This window comes from Nomascus leucogenys, chromosome 9 (genome assembly GCF_006542625.1).
Source record: "Nomascus leucogenys isolate Asia chromosome 9, Asia_NLE_v1, whole genome shotgun sequence".
NCBI classification, from domain to species: domain Eukaryota; kingdom Metazoa; phylum Chordata; class Mammalia; order Primates; family Hylobatidae; genus Nomascus; species Nomascus leucogenys.
This window is the reverse complement of record NC_044389.1, coordinates 69,891,274-69,915,050: the sequence shown is the minus strand read 5'-3', so window position 1 is coordinate 69,915,050 and position 23,777 is coordinate 69,891,274. Positions and strand designations below refer to the sequence as shown.

General features: G+C 38.9%; 1 protein-coding gene across 6 annotated transcripts in view; it reads right to left on the bottom strand.

Annotated features, from left to right (window-relative positions):
- The window catches only part of AFF1 (AF4/FMR2 family member 1), a 204,600-nt gene that overhangs the window by 49,840 nt on the left and 130,983 nt on the right, over positions 1-23,777 (bottom strand). For 5 of the 6 annotated variants that reach the window (XM_030819098.1, XM_030819101.1, XM_030819099.1 and 2 more), the window contains 2 exons: positions 6,425-6,469; positions 543-629 (listed from right to left, as the gene is read on the bottom strand). In XM_030819098.1, the coding sequence (XP_030674958.1) occupies positions 543-629; positions 6,425-6,469 (132 nt within the window). The remainder of the gene's footprint in view (positions 1-542; positions 630-6,424; positions 6,470-23,777) is intronic. The other variant, XM_030819100.1, reaches the window with a different exon arrangement.

Below are 23,777 nucleotides of genomic sequence, written 5' to 3'. Positions count from 1 at the left end.
AGGTGCTATTTCTACATTTTGAAGGTTATCCAAAAGTATAAACCAAAAAAAAGGAAAATGGCAGTGTTTTAATGCATTGTTCATAAATACTGTAACAGAAACACACAAGTCAGCAGTTTATTTGCTTGTTATTAAACCAGCACTAGTGTAACTGATCACATTAAACTCAAGAAAATGTAAGGAGTGTGAGACATGTAAGATGTATGTGCATATATCTAATTCTGAACGAGAAATCACACACTCAATTTCCCTGCCCCTCTGTTTTCCCATCTCTAAAGTAAGAATCCTCAAATGAGAGAATGTATTGGAAAGTCCTGAATGCTTTTTATAAATTATAAAGCTTTATGAAAATCCAAGATGTTCTAAGTTGGAGAATAAATGTTTGAAAGCATTCTGAAGCACTGTAGAAGCTAAATTAATAATAATTTTAACCTCATTTCCAAAGATTTGAACAAGTAATACTTTATCAATCTGCCTCACAGCAATGCCTTATGCTTTTCACTCAAGTGGATGCAATGCCTGCCATACTTTTAAGGAATTACCTTTGCAGGGAAAGGAAACTTGGATGGCTCAGCTGTACTAGGCGTATGTATTGCTGTCAAAGGAGGAGGCCATGAGTGGGTCATTTCCTGGAAAGATATTTGGAAAGGGAAGAAAAAGTAAATTATAAATAGAACATTCATTGCTACTTAACATTTTGAACTTAATGTAGAATGGATTGATTGTAAACGGCAAGTACGATCTTAAAAGTTATTTCATGTACTTTAAAAAAAAACAAACTCCTATTTCAGTGGGCTATGCTGAAAAGTTAAAGCTCTCCAACATACAAAACTAAAAAATGCCTGTTTGTAGAAGACAATCAAGGTATAGAACATGAATGAATTTAACACCCTGAATATTATCAAGCACACAAACTGTATGTAACAGGTACTGCCAAAGCTTGTAGGGCTGTGAAGACTGTAGGTGACAGGTTGGGCTGGAAAAGCAGTCTCTCCTCAATGCATTCTTTCTCCCTCAGCTTCTTTATTGCATTTCCTGGAATTATTTCAGTTCAAAGGAAGAAGAACTTTCCTGTTTGACTTAAGCAAACAAGTAATTCAGGTCACTTGTTCCACTTGGGAGAGTTTTAATGGATTTGACCCTTCCCTGATACACACTATTAGCAAGTAAGAACTGTTTTGAAGGAGAGGAGCTTAAAATTACCTTTCTTTTCCATTGAGAAGCTTAATTTTTACTATTTTCTCAGTTGAAGGAAAGATTTCTAAAACTTACAATTGATATATGTATCTTGACATGAATTCTTCTAAACACATTCACAAATTTTATTTTCCTAAAAATACTTGTTGAAAACAGGTATGTCAGGGAAAAAGATGTGTCAAATTGCAAACACACACACACACACACACACACACACACACACACACACACACACACACACTTTTCTAAAAGGCCAAAATGGCATTGAAGATCATTAACTACAACCCCAACATCTACAGATTGAAAAAAACTGAGGTTCAAAATGACTCAGTCAAGGTACCCCAGGAAGTCGAAGGTGGTTCCCACATGTATCAGACCTGCCCGGCAAACTGGCTTAATACTCAACACGCAGCTGGGTGCAGTGGCTCACACCTGTAATCCCAGCTTTTGGAGGCCAAGGCAGGTGGATCACCTGAGGTCGGGAGTTCAAGACCAGCCTGACCAACATGGAAAAACCCCATATCTACTAAAAATACAAAATTAGCTGGGCATGGGGGCACATGCCTGTAATCTCAGCTATTCGGGAGGCTGAGGTTGCAGTGAGCCGAGATCGTGCCATTGCACTCCAGCCTGGGCAACAAGAATGAACTCCGTCTCAAAAAAATACATACATACATACAAAAATGAGCCGGGCACGGTGGTACATGCCTGTAATCCCAGCTACTTGGCAGGCTGAGGCAGGAGAATGGCTTGAACCTGGCAGGTGGAGGTTGCAGTGAGCTGGGATCGCACCATTGCACTCCAGCCTGGGTGACAGGGCGAGACCCGGTCTCATCAACAACAAAAAAATCGACATGCAACTCTACCAGCAATCTGTGACCCCACAGCATGCTATATTACCCCGCCCGTATAACACATGATGTATTCTAACACCTCATTCTTTTCTAAGTCCTGGCTAACCTGTCTCCACAAAAATGCCATTTGATCCTTGCAACAGCTGGAGATAGCACTCTGGCAAGTACTTCCACTTCCAACCCATGTGCAGGTCTCCCCTTGCCCTTCCCCATTGCAGCTCTGTGGGTTACCACAGCCTCAGGAAAGACTGCAGCGACCTCGCACAGTGACAAGTAACGTAAGTGATGCTGGCTTTCTTAATTTTTGTTAAAAGTGAAATCGTGCCCTTGTTTACTGACTGGCCATCTGCTTTGTTCAGGACACAACAGGAGATCTTTCCTAAAATATACTGGAAAGAATGGCTATAGCCAAAGACCCAGATTGCAATCCTAACTCCAATCCTTACCAGCCATGTCAGCCTAAGTAAGTCATCTGAACCCTAAACCTCAATGCTAAGAGGTAAACTAGAACCACTTACTTTCAAAGTATTATAAGAGTACTTTATGTACAGCACTGAATGAATAGTGCACAGAAGGCACTTAATAAATTAAAAGCATTACAACTTTTAATTAAAAGTCCAGTTTTAAAAGAATTTCAATACTGCACCAGAGAGAGCTTCCTGCTATTTACTTGATAATACTTTAAGGCACAGAACCATTATAACGTTACAATACAAAAACATGTAATAATTAATTGAGAAGGTGTCTGAAAACATCACCCTTACGTTTTTCAATAATTTATTTGGAATCTCAATGGTACCTATGACTTTTAGTCACCAAATGCCTAAGGCTGTCCCAGCCATTAAATTAGGCAGTTGGAAAGTACATAAATTCTTTCAAACCCTAAGTGGTTCCCTGGTAGTCTGAAAGCATTTATATACTTCCCTACATGCCTAGCTTACTAGAGGGACTTAAGAGAATTGGGGCCATTATTAAGGAGAAGAGCCTGCTCAGAAAGACTCATAAGGCCATGATTTCACTTCCTACCTTAACAATGACTTGTCACATGAACAGAGACAAATCACTGGGACCTACGTCAGCCCTGGCCCTCCAGGCCCCACAGCTACTGTCTTTTTCTCCTTGCTCATTCTGCTCTGGAGACACTGTCTAGTTCTAATTGTTCCTCTAATACACCAACTTGATACCACCTTGAGGCTTTTCCACCAGTTCCTCCCTCTGCCTAGCCCTCTGTTTACTGGCCTGTTGCATTATTCATAGCACCATCAACACCCAACACTATATATTTCTCTTCCCTACTCTGATCTCCATGAAAGCAAGCACTCTGTCTTATTCACTACAACATCCTAGTGCTATGGAGGCTTAACAACTATTTGTTGAATAAATGAATGAACATACAAACAGTGCTACCACTCATTGTACTAGCATCATGGAAATGCTGTACTGAGGTAATGCTTGCTAGTACCACATTAATCCCCCAAGATACTGTGGAGGCCAGGCTTGCCTATAAGTAGAAAATCTGAGGTGTCTCCATGCACCCACCAAGGGCATGTTGCCCTTTCTAGACCCTAGTGCATGACCACTCCCTGAAAACGAACAGTGTCTGTCTGCTATCTTCTTACTCCATTAACCTGCTGGAATTATGGGCCACCGCTTCCCCTTCATTACAACACTTCCCCCTTAAATACTGACCCCAGAGAACCAAACATTATCTTCTATGATTGATTTTCTCTGTTAGGAAACTATTTACTGTCTCTATCACCCATCAGAAAGATTTGTGTTTGGATTCCTGGCAATCTTAATAAATTGCTGGTACAAGATGAGAACGGGAACCGGGAGGCAAAGGAAAGTAGCATCTGGATCAGCGTCAAGGGTAAGAGCTGGAATGGACCCTGGAGATCATCCACTAGCCCAGGGCCTTCCTTTTACCAATGAGGAAACCAAAGCCCAGCAGGGACCTATAACTTAACTGAGGTCACAGACAGAAGAGAAGGGGCAGTCTCCAATATGAAAAGGCCTATGGCCTGTTCAGTCCTGGACATCCTTCTGTTTGCTTTCCCAAGTTATGATTTCCAAATCATAAATGGGCATGATTTATACATTAACCACTAAATCTTGAGCATTTCTAGGTAAGCAAGAATTCACTAATGTGATCCTGGGTGAGAAGGGAAGAAGGATGGATGGGTTCATTAAATTAAAAATGCTTGTCTGATGCTGTAATACCACCATTCCTAAATAAAGGATGTGACATGTCTTGTATTAACACACACCGAAACCTAAGAGAAGCATCTGACATACTCAGAAGACAACAAACCTGCACTGTTGCGTTTACTTCTGAAATAATGATAGAACAAATAACACACAATTTCAGAGGAAATGCCAAGGCCATAGTTTATAATTAAGTTCCTTAGTATGTTTACGACTTACCATACCAACAAATTTCAGAAATAGAAGAGGAAAAGGATGATAAAAAATGTAATCAAGGTAACTTATTTAATCTTACATGACAAAAATTCCTAACTGTTAGCAGTTCAAAGTATGTTTCTCAGCCAGGTACGGTGGCTCACGCCTGTAATCCCAACACTTTGAGGGGCCGAGGTGGGTGGATCACTTGAGGTCAGGCATTTGAGACCAGCCTGGCCAACATGGTGAAACACCGTCTCTACTAAAAATACAAAAATTAGCACGGCGTAGTGGCACACACCTGCAATCCCAGCTACTTGGGTGGCTGAGGCGCAAGAATCGCTTGAACCCAGCAGGTGGATGGTTGCAGTGGCCAGGATCACGCCCAGCCTGAGCAACAGAGAGAGACTCTGTCTCAAAAAAACAAACAAACAAAAGTATGTTTCTCTAGAGGTTCTTTCTCAGAAAACCCTAACTACAAAACGGGACAAAAGACTGTAAAACAAAAACAAGCTGTTTTCCAAACAACTGGTTAGATACTACTACTGTCAAAAATTTCACAAGTGAGGAAATAACCGATATACTTAATTACTGGTTTCAGTACCATCATCACTTAATACTTTAAAATGAAAAGTTAGAAAACTAAAATTGAGTAAATGTATTTTGTGAAAAAATGAGCAATAGTGATTCAAATTAACAGTCGCATTTATTATATACATCTCTCCTACTAATTAAAAAAGAAGAAGAAAAAAGTCAGAAACTCTACAATAAAAGACAAGAATATCATTAAAATTGACCTAGAAGCAAATTAAAGGCCACAGAAGAGGGATAAAAAATACAAAAAACCCTCGGTTTTTACAATTACTGTACCTGAGCATTAAAATTAAGCTCTGGGTTTCCTGGAAATTAAAGGCAAAATGGGAAACATTATATATAATTCTTCTCTGATAAAAAGAAAGAATGCCAGTTCATGAAGAAAGTTAACATTTTTCCCCTGGAATTAAGCTCTAGAAGGAATTTGTCATCCTTGTACAAGAAAAATTGAACAAGCAGGTAATGCATTCAGTGACATATTTGTGGAAGCACTAGTGTTCATGGCATAGTTTCAATAAACAAGGGCAAAAAGTAACCCTTCAAGGTAAGTCTAAAGATGACCATCTACTTCCCACTATTTTTCTTTTTATTCCTTTAAAATTTCACAGTCTCACTGAAGAAGAGGCTGTACATGTGAGGCCATCGGTATTAGGTATCACCTACAGAATGCCAAGAGGTATAAATCAAGCACTGTTTAACCACTGGTGCCTCCCACACCATCAATACAGGAAGTTTCCTCTCTGGGAAGTGAGCAACTCTCCTGGGCCTTTATGGACAACCAGCAAAACTTACGAGAGATGCCATAAAAATCTGGTCCAAGTGTCTTGTAGTTTGTAGACTTCAATTTAATTAATAAAATCTGGTAGAGAATTCAATTACATTCCAAGACTACTTCTGTTACTATTCTGGTTTATTTTTGCCTTTGGAGATGAGTGGGGGAGAAATGGTTAAAAGGGGTGTGGGAAAAACAACTGTCCTTTATTTATTTATTTATTTTTTGGAGACATAGTCTCAACTCTGTTGCCCAGGCTGGAGTGCAGTGGCGTGATCTCAGCTCACTGCAGCCTCCACCTCTCGGGTTCAATCGATTCTCCTGACTCAGCCTCCTGAGTAGCTGTGACTACAGGCATGTGCCACCACTCCCGGCTAATTTTTTGTATTTTTCTTAGTAGATACGGGGTTTTGCCATGTTGTCCAGGCTGGTTGCAAACTCCTGAGCTCAAGCAATCTGCCCGCCTTGGCCTCCCAAAGTGCTAGGATTACAGGCATGAGCCACCGCACCCAGCCAATGGCAACTGTTCTTTAAAGTGAAAGTAAATGGATGTACGCCTACCTACTTAAATATTTCTTCAAATGAGAAAGATTAACAGTGAACTCACCTTCAGAATCTCTTCAACACAATGGACTTCACTGGAGTAGGTCTGCTGAAAGTGAAAAGCAAAAAATAAAAAGGTTAGCAAACCAGAGTCAAGAGTGATGGTACTGGTGGATGACTGTATTAATGCAGCAATACTCATCTCGAGGCTTACCTTCTACTAGCTAAGTATTAAGAACTTTACATTTGAAGCCTGGGCAACATGGTGAAACCCCATTTCTACCAAAAGCAATATAAAAATTAGCCATGCATGGTGGTGTATGCCTGTGATCCCAGCTACTCAGGAGGTAGGGGCAGGAGGATCACATGAGCCAGGTAGGTGGAGGCTGCAGCGAGCCAAGATCATGCCACTGCACTCTGGCTGTATACATATAAAACAACAACAACTTTACATTTGGATGAAGTAAGACCAGAGAGATTAATCTAACTGAATCTTGTGGGGAAACACAGTAATGATGGAGACAATGGCAGACTAACTGCTGACCCTCAGGTCAAAAGTTTCTAAAATTTCTTTATTAAAGAAAATTAGTATATTAGTAAACCTAGGGAATAAGAGATGTACAAAATAAGATTAGAATAGGTGCCACAGTCAGCTACCTCATAGCAACAGCTAACCAATAAGCCACATTAAATGAAGACAAAGATGATGATCATCTGAACACATTAGTGGGTCGAAAGCAAAGAGCTAAGTCCAATCAAGGATAACTCTTCATTATTTTTATATTCTAGCCTGCCAAAATTCATTTTAAAGTTAAAAATATCTCTACTTAAAGTCAGCATTTCACCTTATACATACATGCATACATACATACACCACGCACACCAAGTTTTTTTCAGAGAAAGACTGTAAGGGTAGAGGAGATTAATTATTGTCTTAGAGGAAAGATCTACTATTTCTACCTCTTCCTAATACCCAGCTAAACAAATAATGATTATTGCTGCTGCTGGTATCACCACCAGACAGTGCCTAGGGAATGACATTTTACAGTCTACACATTTTTAAGAGCAAAGAAAGTGGGCAAAGTTAAATTAAAATCAGTATTTTTTCTGAACTAGAGACATGGAACATATGGTTTTCAATGGAATAGCAACTCGCTCTGTGTCAATTCATGAGCCAGGCATCATGGGCACAGTACAGCAAGTACTATACAACATATGACTTTCCCATTACTGCCACTGCTATGCATAAAACTCTGCTCTTTTTGGTCCATTTAATACCTACCTCACAGCTAGAGAACAGATGGCAAGGGGTTCTTTCCTGTTCTTGGTTCTAATTTATGTGTAATTTAATATAGGATTGGTTGCTAATTTGCAATCTAGGGTCTATTAATCTACCATTTCCCTCATTCCAATTCACTCCATGGATGAAGAAAAAGGAAATAGAGCAAACATTCACACTGTCCTGTAATTGAATCTAACGGACATGTCGAAATTCAGATGTAGGCCAGGTGCGGTGGCTCACACCCGTAATCCCAGCACTTTGGGGGGCCGAGGCGGGCAGATTGCCTGAGCCCAGGAATCTGTGAGCAGCCTGGGCATCATGGCAAAACCCTGTCTCTATCAAAATACAAAAATTAGCCAGTCTCATAACCCAGTTTCAAAATAGACAAAAATTTAAAAATAAAATTTAAAAATTAAAAAAAAATTCAGATGCAGTCTGTTTTTAAAACATGTAAATTTCCTGGAAAGAGTCTTGAAGTCAGGTATAACCAAAGAGAATCAAGGGTGTCCCTTACATCTGGCAGGATCCACTGGACTCATCTCCAGCATTACACATGCAAACAAGCAGGCCTTTTTGTTTTTAAAACCATTAAGAAACACCTAAAAACTGGACCAAATGTTTGTGCTCTATTTTAGCACAAACTTAATGTACAGAAATGCTATTTTTACATGAAGGTAAAGTGTAATTGTATTCTATGATTTCAATTTACATGGATCATTAGAAAAATAATTAAAAGTCAAAGGTGAATCCATAGAACAAGCACATGACTATGCTGAGCCTGGAAAAAATATTCCCCTCATCCTACATGTTGCTGGAATGAGACTAGGAATCCAATCAAAATATCTGGCAACCAATAAAAATAGTGAAGCACATTTTAAAAGAAGGCAAAAAAGATTTGTCCGTTGTTTCCAACACAATGATTTCAAAAAGCCACACCCTTCAAGAGACTGAAAGACTTCTTTCTGATCTTCATAATTACTCAAGCAGTAGACACTTTGCCAAGATGTTTCATGTCACCGAAATATTCTTTTTTTTCAAAAGAGTTTTGTTATGTGGGATGAACGAGGACTGAAGAAATTTTGAGAGCTTATTTTAGATTAGCAACATTTACCTTATCCAGATACTAATAAATAGTCACCATTTAACCCATTTAAAATTCTAAATAAGGTCTTAGATTCAAGCATTAGTTGGTTAATTTACTGTTAATCTTCCTGTCAAGTCCATTATGGGAGTGAAGGTGTTTCAAAGGGGAACAGTGAAGTCATCCTCCTACCTCAGCCTTCAGAGAGTAGCTGGAACTATAGGTGTGTGACATTGCACTTGGCTCTTAATCCCTTTCCTAAAATTCACTCTCCCAATAGGGTCTCCAGCCAAATATTGCTATTCCTACTAAAAGGAGCCAGACTCTCCCTTTAACACCATGGTCAAAGAATAAACAATTGGTCCTGGCCAGCTCTTTCTAAACCGTAACTAAGATAAGGCTGAAGACATTCAATGTAAGACGTACTTAAATAACACAAAATGATAAAAAGCAACAATAAACATTTCTATGATAGTTGCATGAATCAAGAAAATCTAGTTTGTAAGTCCTTCTCTGGCTAGCTCTTTCCTCAATGGTATAGACACTGACTTTAACATGACCACAAAACTCACTGCCTTTTCCCACCCTCAATATCTATTAATAGGTTCCTAGAGGACATGAGCTCTCCCCTTCTGCCTATCTAGAGCCACCTCACACATCTGGCTTCCTGTATGTAGACCAACCTCCCAGCAGAGACCACACTTTCCTCCTGGGATATGGCCTTAACACAGGAGCCATGTTTAATTTTTAAAAAAATGATAGCAGCTACTTATTGAATGCATTTCGTACTTTACATTGCATTAAACTCTTTATATGTTATTATCACCTCAATCTGATACCATCGATTGTCTGATGCACCATTATTAGCTTGGGAGGTAGGGGGACTATACTAAATGTACCCATCAACTGTAAGATACATCCCTATTACATAAACTTAAAAATGCCTGAGGGAATTCTGTATAAAGCTCTATTTAATTCTCACATCAACCTTTGTGGCAGGTATTATACCAGTTTTTAAAATGAGGAGACATGCCTTTGGAGTCCACGATGAGGTATTTACAAATAAAATAATTTTAAAAATAAAACGAGGAGACTGAATCCTAGAGAAATTAAGTTGTCTATGCAAGGACACATAAAAGCTCTGAAGCAGCTGAGCTGGCTCAGAATAGTGTTATACCAGTTTTCCCAAAACCTCAACACTGCTGCAAGAAACAAATATATTAGCATTTTAGAAGGGTGTGTGATTCCAGTTGTCCTATGCATAACCTAAAACATTTTTTAAAGAGCTACGTTTTTCCTTTGCTTCTACAAAGAAGCATTTTGGTATTCACGTTTAACTGCCTCTTCCTACTACCAGTGCTTCGGACCAGAAAAGGCAGCAATGCTGGCCGTGGCCTGATTTCTCACTCCTCCTGGAATGACATTGTGTAACTGTAAGGAAATGCACTGATACCAAAATAAAATATGTGAGTGAATGTCTTCTAAGCATGAGTTTGTTTTAATAAGCTAAAAAGAGCTGGCTGAAGAAACATGTCACTGAGACTGGGAGGCTCTTGCAATATTGTGTTTTAAGTCTCTCAAGTTTCAACAGAGCAGCATTTTTGTAACAATGCTATTTTCAAAAAGGCTTAGTTATCACTAACCAGGAAACACAGGGAGCACAAAGGCAACGTGCTGACGAGGGAAGCCAAAAGATCTTGGATTCTAGATCTGGCTCTGCTGAAGACTGGCGCTGAATCTTGGATAAGATTCATCCTCTTTGGGACTATTTCCTCATTGTGATAAGGTATAGTATTACCAAACCTAACCACTTCTCAGGGTTGGTATGAAGGTCAAATATGTTTTCGTATTAAAACATATTTGATAAAACACACTTTAAAAACCATCAGAAGGCACTGATATATGGAATAATAGGCGGTGCCAACATTATCAAGGCATTCTTTAACAGCATGACGGCTTTAAAAAAAAAACCCAATAGGTTATCTATCCAAAGTTTAATTTTTAAGAGAGTAAAATAAATGTCCAAGCTATTTTTCTTCAAATGTGTCACCACCTTTTGGATTACTGTTTCAGTCTTTACTATTTGCTGCTCATCTACCCCCAACTCGCTAGTTAGATAAGTCACACTTTTCTTGCCCTGATCTGGAGCCCTCTTCTCTCTTCCATCTGTGTCAGGGATAATTCGTACTGAGGCTTCAGGTTGCAGATGAAAGACATCTTTTAGAAAACATCCCTGATGCTCCCTTTCTCCCAAAACTGTCCAGGTTCTCTTGCAGATGCTCCCGTAACTATCCGTACTTTCTCTGTTATTGCGTCCTCTCTACTCCCTCTAGATTACATGTTCCATGGAAGTTAGGGCCAGAACCCTCAGTGAATCACAGGGTGCCAGCCACACAGAGGCAACCCCATAAACAATGGCTGGTATGTTTTCAGTCCCAGAACTCAGAATTTGAAACTAAGTTTCTCTTATGGCTTTAGACACTTAAGAAGATGCAGGCTGCCTGAATTATAAAGCAACACCTTATTAACAAACTAAACTACATGTAAATAAACATACAAGAGACAAAAAGATAATTGTTTTGCATTGTTTTCTCCCTGGAAACATTAAAACTACTGAGAAACTACTTTTCACATACAGATTGGCAAACAGCCACAAGATTAACAATACTCCATCTATGAGATAGATGTGGGGAAATAGGCACTCAAATCCCGTGGTTGGTAGGAGGGTTAAGTGCTACAACCTTTAAGGACATTAATTTGGCAATAGCCAGCAAATTCTAATTACATAGACATTTCTCTAACCTTTAGCACTGCCTCCTACATGTACAAAAAAATATGTAAAAAGTTATTCGCTTCAGCCTAGTTTGCAAATAGCAAGATAATGGAAACAATCTAAATGTCTATCTACAGGTAACTAACTATGAAAACTATGGTACATGCCACCTACAAAGAAATAAATGCTACGCAAGTACGACAAAGAATGAGGATGCTCTTTGTGCACTGACTTGGGGTACTCTCCAAGATATACTGTTAAGAAGAATAAATTTAAAAAAAATAAGATGCATTATATGCCAGCATTTCTATAAATGAAGAAAGTATCAATGAGAAGAAAACATACATATCGAGTTGCTTATTATGCATAAAATACCACTGGGAATGACAGACAAGAAAATCCTAACATCAATTACTTCTAGAAAGGAAGCCTGGGGAATGGAGGCTGGGGGAAGGAATAGAGGGAAGATTTTCAATGTATATCCTTTTTTTAACCTTTTAAATTCTGACCTATTACCTACTCATTACTAAAAATACAAATATTAGATTGAAATAAATGGGGATCAAAAGCTTCTTCTCAAAGTACAGTTAAATTTTCTATTAGCCTTCCTCTATGTAACTTACCTTACTCTCTGAACACACACTTATGTTAAACTGTCCCCAGCTTACACCTTGGTGCTCTGGGCACACCCTATGTAATACACGCCACACTGAATTTTTGTAAAAAACAAAACAAAACAGATTTCCAGTCAGCCTTCCCTAGTAGACCTCGAGTTGCCACAGGACTTGCTCTGAAGGCCTGGCCCAGTGTACACTTGCTAAATTCACACATTTCCCAAACTAGACTAGAAAGTTATTGAAAGAGAAGCATTTTTTTTATTCTCGCTCTCCTTTTTGTTAATCAGTCATACTTACATAGCGAGAAGACACATTTGAAATGAACATAATCTTACAGGGTTGTTTTCAGGAAGAAATAAGACAATGCATGTTAAAACTAGTTCCATACAAATAAATACATGCATTTATATGAAGACACCATAATCATCATTTCTAAGAGACAGATTAGAGGAGGAGACAAAAAGGCCTGGCTGAACAAGGTTTGTCATAAAATTGTGTTCTACAGATACACAGTAAATTACATAAATAGCTAAGCCTGTTCCAAGAACATGCTCATACTGCCTGGGTGTGCCTACTTCAGCTGGAAAATGTATAAAGGGACCAGCAGTTAATTCTACTTTCAGAAGCATCATGCCCTATGGGCAACTACCCATCTATCTGTATACCCAGAATTTTAGGATACACATTTTTTAAACCATTGGACAGATATATAAGCACAGTTACAGTCCAAATTAAAACAAGGAAAACAACAAAAACAACCATGCTAAAGATTAATATGGATGGAGGGGTGATGGATTACAAAACAAGGAATAAGGTGCTCTGACTAGCTTTCCTAAAAATAAAGTATTATTACATTAAGTTGCAAAACCAACTTTAACTGTTAAATCCTCCCTTAGGAATTATTAGCTACCTTTCATCTCATCCCAGATATCTTTAAATAATAGAAAGGTTTTGGATAGTTCCTTAAAAGTGATAAGCTCTAATATGTAGCAAAAAGTTACTCTCATGTTCCCTGAATGACTCTTTTCAACGTCAAACTGCCTGCCCCATGTGAAGACTAACACAAATTAGGCTAACTGCAGAATCTCCCTAACTGCAGAATCTCTATAGTTCTCTAAACAGATTTTTCAGGGAGAGGAGATATGAGGTGGATAAAAAAGATTATTTAAAAATAATGAGGAATCTCTAGGTCACCTACAGTTATCTCCCAACAAAAATTTATTATGAAACGAACAAGGAATTCTACTCCTACTGGGGGAACCTAGAGGAAGGGGGTAGTGCATCACAACCACTGCTGCCCTTTTCTGGAAGTCTTCCCTCCCTTGACTCTCCAACCACATTCAACTCTGGATTGTAACCCTTAGTGTTCTAATCTTTCTCCTCCAGACTGGCTTCCCACAGGCAGGAACTAGGGTTTAGTAATCTCTGCATCCCTCACAAGGCCTTAGCATAATTCTAGACTCATTTAATATTTATAAAATGAATACTCAATTTTGTCATGTCATGACATCTCAAACAAAACTCAGATACATAAGATAACCAAAAAGTAATTACAGAGTTTTATGGTGAATTTCCAATCTCTTTCCTGGGAAGCAATATATGTCAGCTCATATTGGTAAAACTCCAGACAACTTCACAGAACAGTGATATTTTTAAGATGCAGAAGTCTTCAAATTTTAAAAAAGTATTATCTTGTGACTACAATCCATCAACCACTACCACCTAATCAGATGTTTTCACCTATAGGAATAGTTGCCTAAATGCAGTTTGGGGACATAAACTTCTCAGAATGCAAAATTTCAGATATGACAGTAACATCAGAACGTCAGGTTGGGGAGGGTAGGTATGTCAGGCAGCATGTTTGGGTGGGGTAAAGAAAGGATGTACGCTTCCTTGAGATAGAAGATGAAGAAATAATACTCCAGGATAAACACTGGAAGATCATGTTAGAGATGTGCTAGCACCCCAGTTCATTTAATAAGTGAGAGCCTAATATATCCTATAGATAGGAGATACATATAATATATATTGAATACGTGTATATATATATGTATATATATATATTTAAATATTTGATTTTTTTAAATTTACCTTTAGGTAAATTGCTCTTTTGTAAGCAAATGATATTACCTTCTTATCTTTCATCAACTAAAGCAAAAACAAGCTAAAAAAAAAAAATAGCCACTAAATCCTAAAACATCACTGAAACTTATGAAACCCAATGGGAAGAAGTATTTTAAAATAGCAGTTCTTTAAAGATCAATATGAATAATTAGAAAACTTATTCTTTCCAGTTGGTCATTTTGATTATACCAGTGAGGTAATTTGCATAACTGGCATCATAAAGATATTTTTCTAAAGCATATAAAATTTGTAAAGGCTCAATCTGTATTAACTGAGCTACTTAAAACATTCTGGAAATTTTGTTTTGATCTCTACAAAGAGGGCCTCTTTTAATTATGAAACCAAGGATTCTAGTTCTTAAAACACGGTTTAAATAAAAATGAAAACAATGAGTAGTTGTTGTCCACATGTATAATTGTAAACACTCACTTGAAAAGAATATGCAAATATGAGAGAAGTAGTAACAATGCTGGATTCACTGATTTTGTTATCATTATATATTTTGAGATCACATACAATGTAATTTTTGATATGTTTGCAAGGCTTCTGTATAGTCACATGAAACAGTACATATAAAAAATACTATTTAGTGTTGATGTTTTATATGCAGAAATGTTTTCAGTACATATTATGACAATATGTCAACTAACAGTGCAAAAGTTAAAAGAAGTGGGGTGTGCTGGGATAGGTTTAAATTCACTTAACAACAAAGTACCTGAATGAAAAACAAACGTAAAAAACTTATCACTGTTTGACAGTAAATGTCTAATCTCAGTTATTCACCAACTTCCTAACCATTGACTATGAACCATTACCATTCACCATGTAATAAGGGGAATCAGAATCCCCAGTAGTCTAAGACTTTAAAACACTGTGCCTTTGATGAAAGACCACATGAGGTCCCATGAAGCCCATTATTGTGGGCACAGCAGCCATGAATGATTAAGTAAGAATGGTTAAAAGGTGCTTTTTTTTTTTTTTTTTTTTTTTTTTAAGGCATCACAAAGAACAAGTCTAGACACTGGTTCCATTCCAGCAATAATCAACTGACAAGTCCTTTCAAATGGCCTAAACTATATGATCTATTTCCCCTTCTACAACCAATTCTGCCCACGAAACCTCAGAGTATTTTTTGGAAGAATTTAATTTTTATTTTTTTCAGTGGGACTATCAATTTGCAAAGCATGAATAGTAGCTTTTCAGTTAAAACCTATCGCTGCAGGGAGGGTGTGAAACTGCAGCGTGGTGGTGTTCTGTCACATGCTTCCTGCCCTGCACCCACCCCATCCAGTCCTACACACACATGCACACACGCACGTGTGCGCACACACACAGGAGCACTCTGTCTCTCAAATCGTATTAACGGATGCTTCTGAGTCAAAACACTATTAAATTACTTTGTCAACCATGACAGGATTTATGGATACATAAACCTGTATTTCTACTCTCTGTCAAATGTAAGTGCAAACAATGTTCAGGAAGCATGTTTAATTCTATGTTGCAGAGAGTGCCTGCCTGGACATTTATTTTTCCACAGCTGAGCATAAGCTAAGATTATAGAAGCACCAGAAAAAGGAAGAAGAAAAAAACAACTTTGTATCAATTTCTGGATGAGGCTGAAAGAAACTGCAGTCATATGAGTCAGATAAACCATTTAATCCATGCTTTATCTGAAAGGACATAAAGATTTTATCCTGGGCTTTCCAGCAGTAATCTCAACAGCCTCTTCTGGAGTAGGTGTTGGTTTTCCGTCTCCTGGCATCGATTATTTAAAACAAAACAAAACACAAAAAAAACGTGGGATAAAAGGAAAGAAAATTATTGAAGTGGTACGCTAGAGGCATATATACTCTGAGGAAACAATCTGAGCCCCAAACACCCTGGGGATTACTGACACTATAACAAACACAAAAGAGAGAAAGCAAATAAAGACGACCTGGTCCTTGACATCTTAATTCTGAACAAGTAAATCCTCCGCCCGTTTTGTTTTTTTTTTTTTTTTTTTGGCTTTAATGCTGGGTAATGAGCAATCAGGTTAATTACTAGGGTCTAGAAAAAGGGCTCAAGATCATCCTGGGAATGTACAATTCATTTAATATCAGAACATTATGAACAGTTATACATCATTTATTTAAGCCTATCAAAAAGTGCCTAATTTAAGGAACTATTTTGCTTTTCTATAACTTATCAATAAACAGATTTGGTCTTTTTTTTTTTTAAAGGCTTACTAATCCCACTGAATCTTAGATAGACTTAATTATCTTTTCCTGCGTTATCTCTATATAAATCTGGTCTAAAACTATAGACAAACTACATCAGAATTCCAGCAAGACTCATCTGATACACTGATTTACTGATCTGGCGAAAGCAAAAATATATTTAATACAAAAGTTTGAAAATAAGACTTCATCATTCGACGAATGCCAGTATTTCTTTTTAAATAAACACAAGAGGCTGGGTACACTGGCTCACGCCTATAATCCCAGCACTTTGGAAGACCGAGGGCAGGCAGATCACTTGAGGTCAGTAGTTTGTGACCAGCCTGGCCAACATGATGAAATCCCATCTCTACTAAAAATACAAAAAAATCAGCCAGGCATGGTGGTGCAAGCGTGTAATCCCAGCTACTGGGGAGGCTGAAGCAGGAGAATTGCTGAACCTAGGAGGCAGAGGTTGCAGTGAGCTGAGATCGTGCCACTGCACTCCAGCCTGAGAGACAGAGCAAAACTCCATCTCGAAAAAATAAAAATAAATAATAAATAAATACAAGGGGCAGAGTAGATATATAAAAGTTATTCTTTAATTTATTTTAAATAGGTATTTAATAAGTGCCAAGGAGAAAATCGTTTAAAAAATAAATGTACTCTCTTAATGCCTTCTGAATTTAAAATCTTTTTTTTTTTTTGGAGACAGAGTCTCACTCTGTTGCCCAGGCTGGAGTGCAGTGTTGCGATCTTGGCACACTGCAAGCTCCACCTCCCGGGTTCAAGCCATTCTCCTGCCTCAGCCTCCTCAGTAGCTGGGACTACATGCGCCCGCCACCAGGCCCAGCTAATTTTTTGTATTTTTAGTAGAGACGAGGTTTCACCGTGTTAGCCAGGATGGTCTCAATTTCCTGACCTCGTGATCCACCCGCCTTGGCCTTCCAAAGTGCTGGGATTACAGGCGTGAACCACCATACCCAGCCCTGAATTTAAAATCTTTTAAGCATTCATATTATTTTCTCTCCATCTCAATTTATTTCTCTCATCGTCTGCCTCTGACTTCACACACCGACACACACAACCAAGAAGTTTAAAAGATTCCCTTTGGACTTTAATCCAGAGCTCTTGACCCTAAACTCCAATCTTTTCAGTGTTTTGAGGCACAACGTAACTTAACCACATGATAAGCCCCAATATCCTTGCATTCACTATCTTTCCTGATTCTTCCCTTTCCCTCCATACTTTTCTATATAGAACACAGAAACTAAGTGACAGAGAAGAGATCACATGGAAAATAGGCAACCGTTCTAATAATAACAACAAAAGCAACTCCCTTTGGAAATTGCCTTTAGAAAATGGAGGGTCATGCCAGCACAAGTAAATGATATCTACGTTGTACATAAACCCAACTGTGGCCCTCCTGACTACTTCATCCACCTGGCACACAGCCCATGGGAGAATAATCCTGGAGCTACCACACTGCTTTCCTGGCATCATAATCACGGTGACAGCTTGGGGGTGGGGAAGGAAGTGTATTATTAAAAAAAATTTAAAGGTCTTTCAACTTGAATTTCTTTAACTGGCATACAGCAATATCCTCCATAAAAATGAGCAGTGTTATTTGTACAGCCACAGCAACGCTGTCTACCAGGCTGCGCTGGCATGAACACCACAGTAAATGAGCCTGAAAGGACTGAAGACAGGCCCCTGAGCAGATCAGTTTTATCTGTTTTATTATCTCTTCTAGGTAAATCTTTAAAAGCCATCTCAATGTCCAACAGTTGTTTCCTTAATAAATAATTTACCAAAAGCTTCTTGTGGAATAAAATACACCAGTTTTTTCCTACACTTACCTAGAACGCTGTATTTAAAAAAAAAAAAAAAAAAAAGATTGGTGGGGAAATTAAGTCACTGGAAAACTACCACCTCCTAACTCTGTTGGTAACAGGTCCTCCAATTCATTTTATAACATAGTTCTTACTAAAAACAGCCAAAAAGGTATAACTAGTCTACATTTAAATCAATCAAAGAAAAAATTGGGGATTCTTCTTCCTTTCTCACTGCTTTTTGGCCAGTTTCTCAGTTGTCCTGGAGTTGACTTAAGCGGACTCACTATAACTAACCTTAAACAATTCCTGTCTCCTGAGGGGTAAAAAGTGGAAACACTATCATCCTCTCCTATTAGCTTTTCATCACATAAATTTACACCCCCTACAGATATAGACAGATCACAAACTATGCTGAATAAATTAATGAAAACCATAAAGCTAGAAGTACCCTGAAATTTCTCTAGTACACCTATATTGAAGGAAAATTATTTTGAAATTTTCCTAGACTGGTGAAAATACAGTTTATATGTTAAAACTTGGGTAGAAGCACCCACCATCTTTTAAATTTGACTTAAATTGTAAGTTTCTTATGAGAAACAACAAATAAAATCTTGGAGTGTGCATGCACATGCATAAATGCATACGCACACATACATCATATTTAAGCTGAGAAGCTGCCAATATTTTCAGTTTTTAAGCTTTACTTCAGGAAGATTTTTAAAAGCCATAAACATTTGCTAAGTGATCCAGAAATTCAAGTCCAGAGTTTGAAAGATGAAGAAAAGGCTGGGCATGGTGGTTCACGCATGTAACCCCAGCACTTTGGGAGGCCGAGGCAGGTGGATCACAAGGTCAGGAGATTGAGACTAGCCTGGCCAACATGGTGAAACCCCGTTTCTACTAAAAATACAAAAATTAGCTGGGTGTGGTGGCACATGCCTGTAATCCCAGCTACTCAGAAGGCTGCCACAGGACAATCACTTGAACCCGGGAGGCAGGGGTTGCAGTGAGCCGAGATCTTGCCACTGCACTCCAGCCTGGTGACAGAGCGAGACTCCATCTCAAAACAAAAATAAAAACAAAACAAACAAACAAAAAAAACAACAAAAAATTAGCTGGGCATTGTGGCACACGCCTGTAATCCCAGCTACTCAGGAGGCTGAGGCAGGAGAATTGCTTGAACAGGGTGGGGGGAAAAGGTTGCAGTGAGCTGAGATCCCACACTGTACTCCAGCCTGTGCGACAGAGTGAGACTCTGTCTCAAAAAAAAAAAAAAAAAATCCTGAGTGATAAGGAATAGCTTATTTTATATGTTTTGAATTTCTTTCAAATATATTGCCTAGAATATGCTGTGATTTTCTCCAGATACAAAACTCCAATGTTATACTTTCTCTACTGCCACTCTCATCATTTCAGTAAAATGAAAGAAAGGGGGGGAAATGAGAAGAGAAAAAGAAAAGGAAGGGAGGAAGGGGGAAGAAAGGGAAGGGAAAGGAGGGAGAGATGATAGGAGAGGGAGAGAGGAGAAGGAGAGGGAGGAGAGGGAAAAGGGAGAGAAAGAGAAGAGAGGAGAGAAAAGATGGAGAGAGAGGAAAGAGAAAGCAAGGAAGAGAGAGGAGAGGAAGGAAGAGAGAGGAGAGGGAGGGAGGAAGAGGATAGGGAAAGAGGGGGAGAAGGGGAGAGGGGGAGAAGGGGAGAGGGACGAGAGGGAGGGAGGGAGAGAGACAGAAAAGAAGAGAGGAGATGGGGACAGAAGGAGAGGGAGGGAGAGAATGAATCCATAATCTAAACTAACAACCATGCAAATCTCAAGAGGTATTCCAAGCCTCTAGTGGTAGCCAAAAAAAAAAAAAAGAGGCCACACCACGCCACCTGTCTATTACCTATCAAGTTTATACAGAGGGAGGGGACATGGGAGGGGCCGAATACCTGTGGCTGGAAAGCTTATTTACCTTGTTTATAAGGTCATGCACTAAACCACAGAGGTCATTTTGATCCTTCTCTTCTTCCATGTTAGCCCCTAACACAGGGGACAAAAGAAAAGAAGAGAAGGGGGAAGAGAAACAAGACACATCAACTTTCTCTTGTGGCCTCACCTCTCACTTATTTCCCTACCCTCCATCCTCCCCACCTCAACCTCCAGCTGCTGCATACTTACTGTGGGGCAGCTGTACACTGTGGGGCACTCACCTCTGTGAACATGTCTTACTGCCTTCCCACATGGCAAGAAAGCTTTCCTGTTTTCATACATCCCCTTGCCAGCCCTAATCGTGTCACTAGGTCACTGTCTCGTGTGCTGGCGGCTGCAATGGCGGCCCTTACAGGAAAGAACTTTGAATCTCTTCCCTTGTACTGAACCATAAGAAGCAGTGAGTGCTCCCAGGCATAACTCCCCTGGCTCTGCTCCTAAAAACGCTCTCTCAAGTACACCGTTGCTTAGCAATATTTGCCTTCCCCCTGTACATCTGAAATTGGCAACATCTGTCCCTTTGGCAGTTTTGATTCGTGCAAAGCACCATGTGCGTAGTTTAAAAACATGCAGCTTTATGAAATGGGCAATGCCTCCATACCTCCCATCTCCCTGCAAAACCAGGATGTGAAGACCCAAAAATAGTTTAACCTTTGCTTTCAAGGCTGATGGAAAAATCTATGGGATTTAAAGTAGATGATGGCACACAAGCAAAATAGTTAAGCCACCAGTGGGAGTTCCTGTTAAACCCTGCCTAATAGGCAGTGTCTGAAAAATCTCATCTAGTTAACAATTTCCTTTAGAATTAATTCTATCACAAGGCATTATGAGTAAATGCATATCATTAGTAAGATAAGATATAAAGGCAATTTATTCATGGAGTGGGAGGGGGGCAATTTTCATGCTTACATTATAGCCCAATCTCAGGAACAAAAATACAATACACACGTGCACACATCCCCACCCCCACTCCACTGGCAATGGAATTTTAAAACTCTAGAGGGAAAAATTCAGTAATTCCAGTATTATGGGTTTCAAAACAAATGATTCTAAGTTTCCTAAGTTTCTTTGTTATTTATCCCATAACACAGTCACTTTAGTATTTTACTGAGGTTACTTGTTAATATTAAAGTAGCTCATAACATGTAATTTTACGTATAAGAAAAAACTATATGAAAAATAAAATTTATATGTAGAACTAGAATACTACCCATAAAACTTTACTTTTTATCTAGCACATTGATAGAGAAATAAAAATCCGAGTAATAAAAAGCATAAAAGTCTACTAAGCATTGAACCATGCTCTGTGCATCCAAACTGTGGCATGTAGACATTTTTGTTCCTTTAAACAAATCAGGCTATAATTTTCTTTTTAGCTTAAGCTAAACCAATTCTGACATATTAGAAACACATGTTTCCAAAGAAATTCTACAGGAACTGAGTTCCAACCACAAAGGGTAAGCTGACCTTTCTGCTCTCAAGTCTACACCTGAAAGCTTACAGCAGCAGCAAAGACTGGGTAATATTTATTGCCACTAAAAACACATCCAGCAGGCCCCTGACTCTGTGCATTTAGCAATGCCCCTGAAATTCCAGAACATGCATGAATTTGTAATCTTGGTTAGCCACAAATGTGAATCCAACACCCTAGAATCCACTTCTCACTGTAGTCCATCACTCACCACTTAAGGGATACATACAGTAATTCTTGTGAAGTTACACTTTATTGCAGTTTATGGGAGCAACTTCAGCAGACTTTGCAAACGGGAATTCTCAAAAATCTCAGATGTTTGTCGAAGTTATCCATAGTGGTTCTGGCTGTACAGGGTAGGTGCTTATGAGCAAGATTCTCCAACTATTAAGCTCGTTGCATGGAAATGGCTTAAACACAGTGCCTGTACACACAGAGTATGTTCTCAATAAAATGCAGACTTTATTTTTATTGTTTTACCATCTTACCATGACACAAAAGCCTCATTCTTTCTTTCTTTTCTTCCATCCTACTAAGGTTTCCCACTTCTGTCATCAATCAAACTTTTATTTCATGAATCTCTGTGAAAATGTCCTCTGAAAGGGGAAAGGGAATGATAAACAAATAGTAACAAATTTTGTAACTTTTAGTAATTGTATAGTACAATCTTTGATTACACCTCCTCCTCTGATATAATCGTAAACAGATGCAGACTCTTCAGCTCTGAAGAAGCCATCATGTACTTGACCTTTGTGTCTGCAGTATGTTTCTAATAAATTCTGAATTAATTAATGTGGGAGAAACATCTTAATTTGTAAACACTGGGATCGTGGCTCTAGGGGATGAGGATGAAAGGAGCCAGGGCAGGGGCTGAGGTGCTGTCCACCAGGAAAGTGCTGACAAACCTTCAGGGTTGGGCTGAGAATGCCTCCAAGATACCCCTCAAGTCAAGCCATTTATTAGACAAGAAGGAACAAAAAACCTTCCCCTGGGGAGAGTTCCAGGGCTGAGAGGGGAAAGTAAAGACGGGCCATGTCAGTACTACCCTTTCTCCTTGTCTCTCCCTGTTTTTGTTTTTGTTTTGAGACAGGGTCTCGCTCTGCTGCCCAGGCTGGAGTTCACTGGTACAATAATAGCTCACTGTAACCTCAAGCTCCTGAGCTGAAGTGATCCTCCCACCTCAGCCTCCTCAGCAGCTAAGACTACAAGCACACACACCATTATGCTCAGCTAATTGTTAAATATTTATAGGGATGGGGTGGTCTATGTTGCCCAGGCTAGTCTCAAAACTCCTGGCCTACAGTAATCCTCCCACTTCAGCCTGGCATGACCCCCTACACCCAGCCAAACTGTCCCATTACAGAGTCTACAGGGCAATGATGGGTCACTAGAAAGCCAAACATCAGGGCTTACTTAACCAACTAATAAAGCATTATTAAAATTTTCTCCATTCTAAGGCTTTTGATGAGACCTGCTTATTAGGATGGATGTCATGATCTTGGCCCACAGTGCCAATCAATAAGTAAAAATGATTAGGTCTACAAGCAATGGAAACATGGGTATTATCATGCAGTGAAACCCTGCCCTGTTCTGATATCATGAAGGAAATCTCCATGAACCCTGTGTCATCTTCACCTCTGAAAATGTTTGAACAGACTCCAGCCTCAATCTCCTTTGAACCTATATACCTAATAACCTGCTGGCATAGTTAAAAATAAATTTAAAAGTTATCATCATAAAAGCCTTCTAAAAACTATTCCTCACTCAAGAAAAATTTCTACAGGATGGTATTAGCAGGAGCAGCAGTAGTCAGTACCAAAAACATTTATTAAGAGGCAGGGAGGTTGCACAGAGAAAGGGGGGAAAAATAATGGGCAAAATTTAATTCTGAACTGTTTAAGTTCTTTAAGCATGAGGAAGCCATCCGCTGGTAAGGCAAGAAAATGTTTAAAATTACCTCCAGGCCTAAAACTTATTTTTCTTCTGACACTGCCCCATCTTTAACTAGTCTTTCCTCCATGATATGAGGACAGTCCAAAACAGTTTTTCCCAAACTTCAGTCATTTC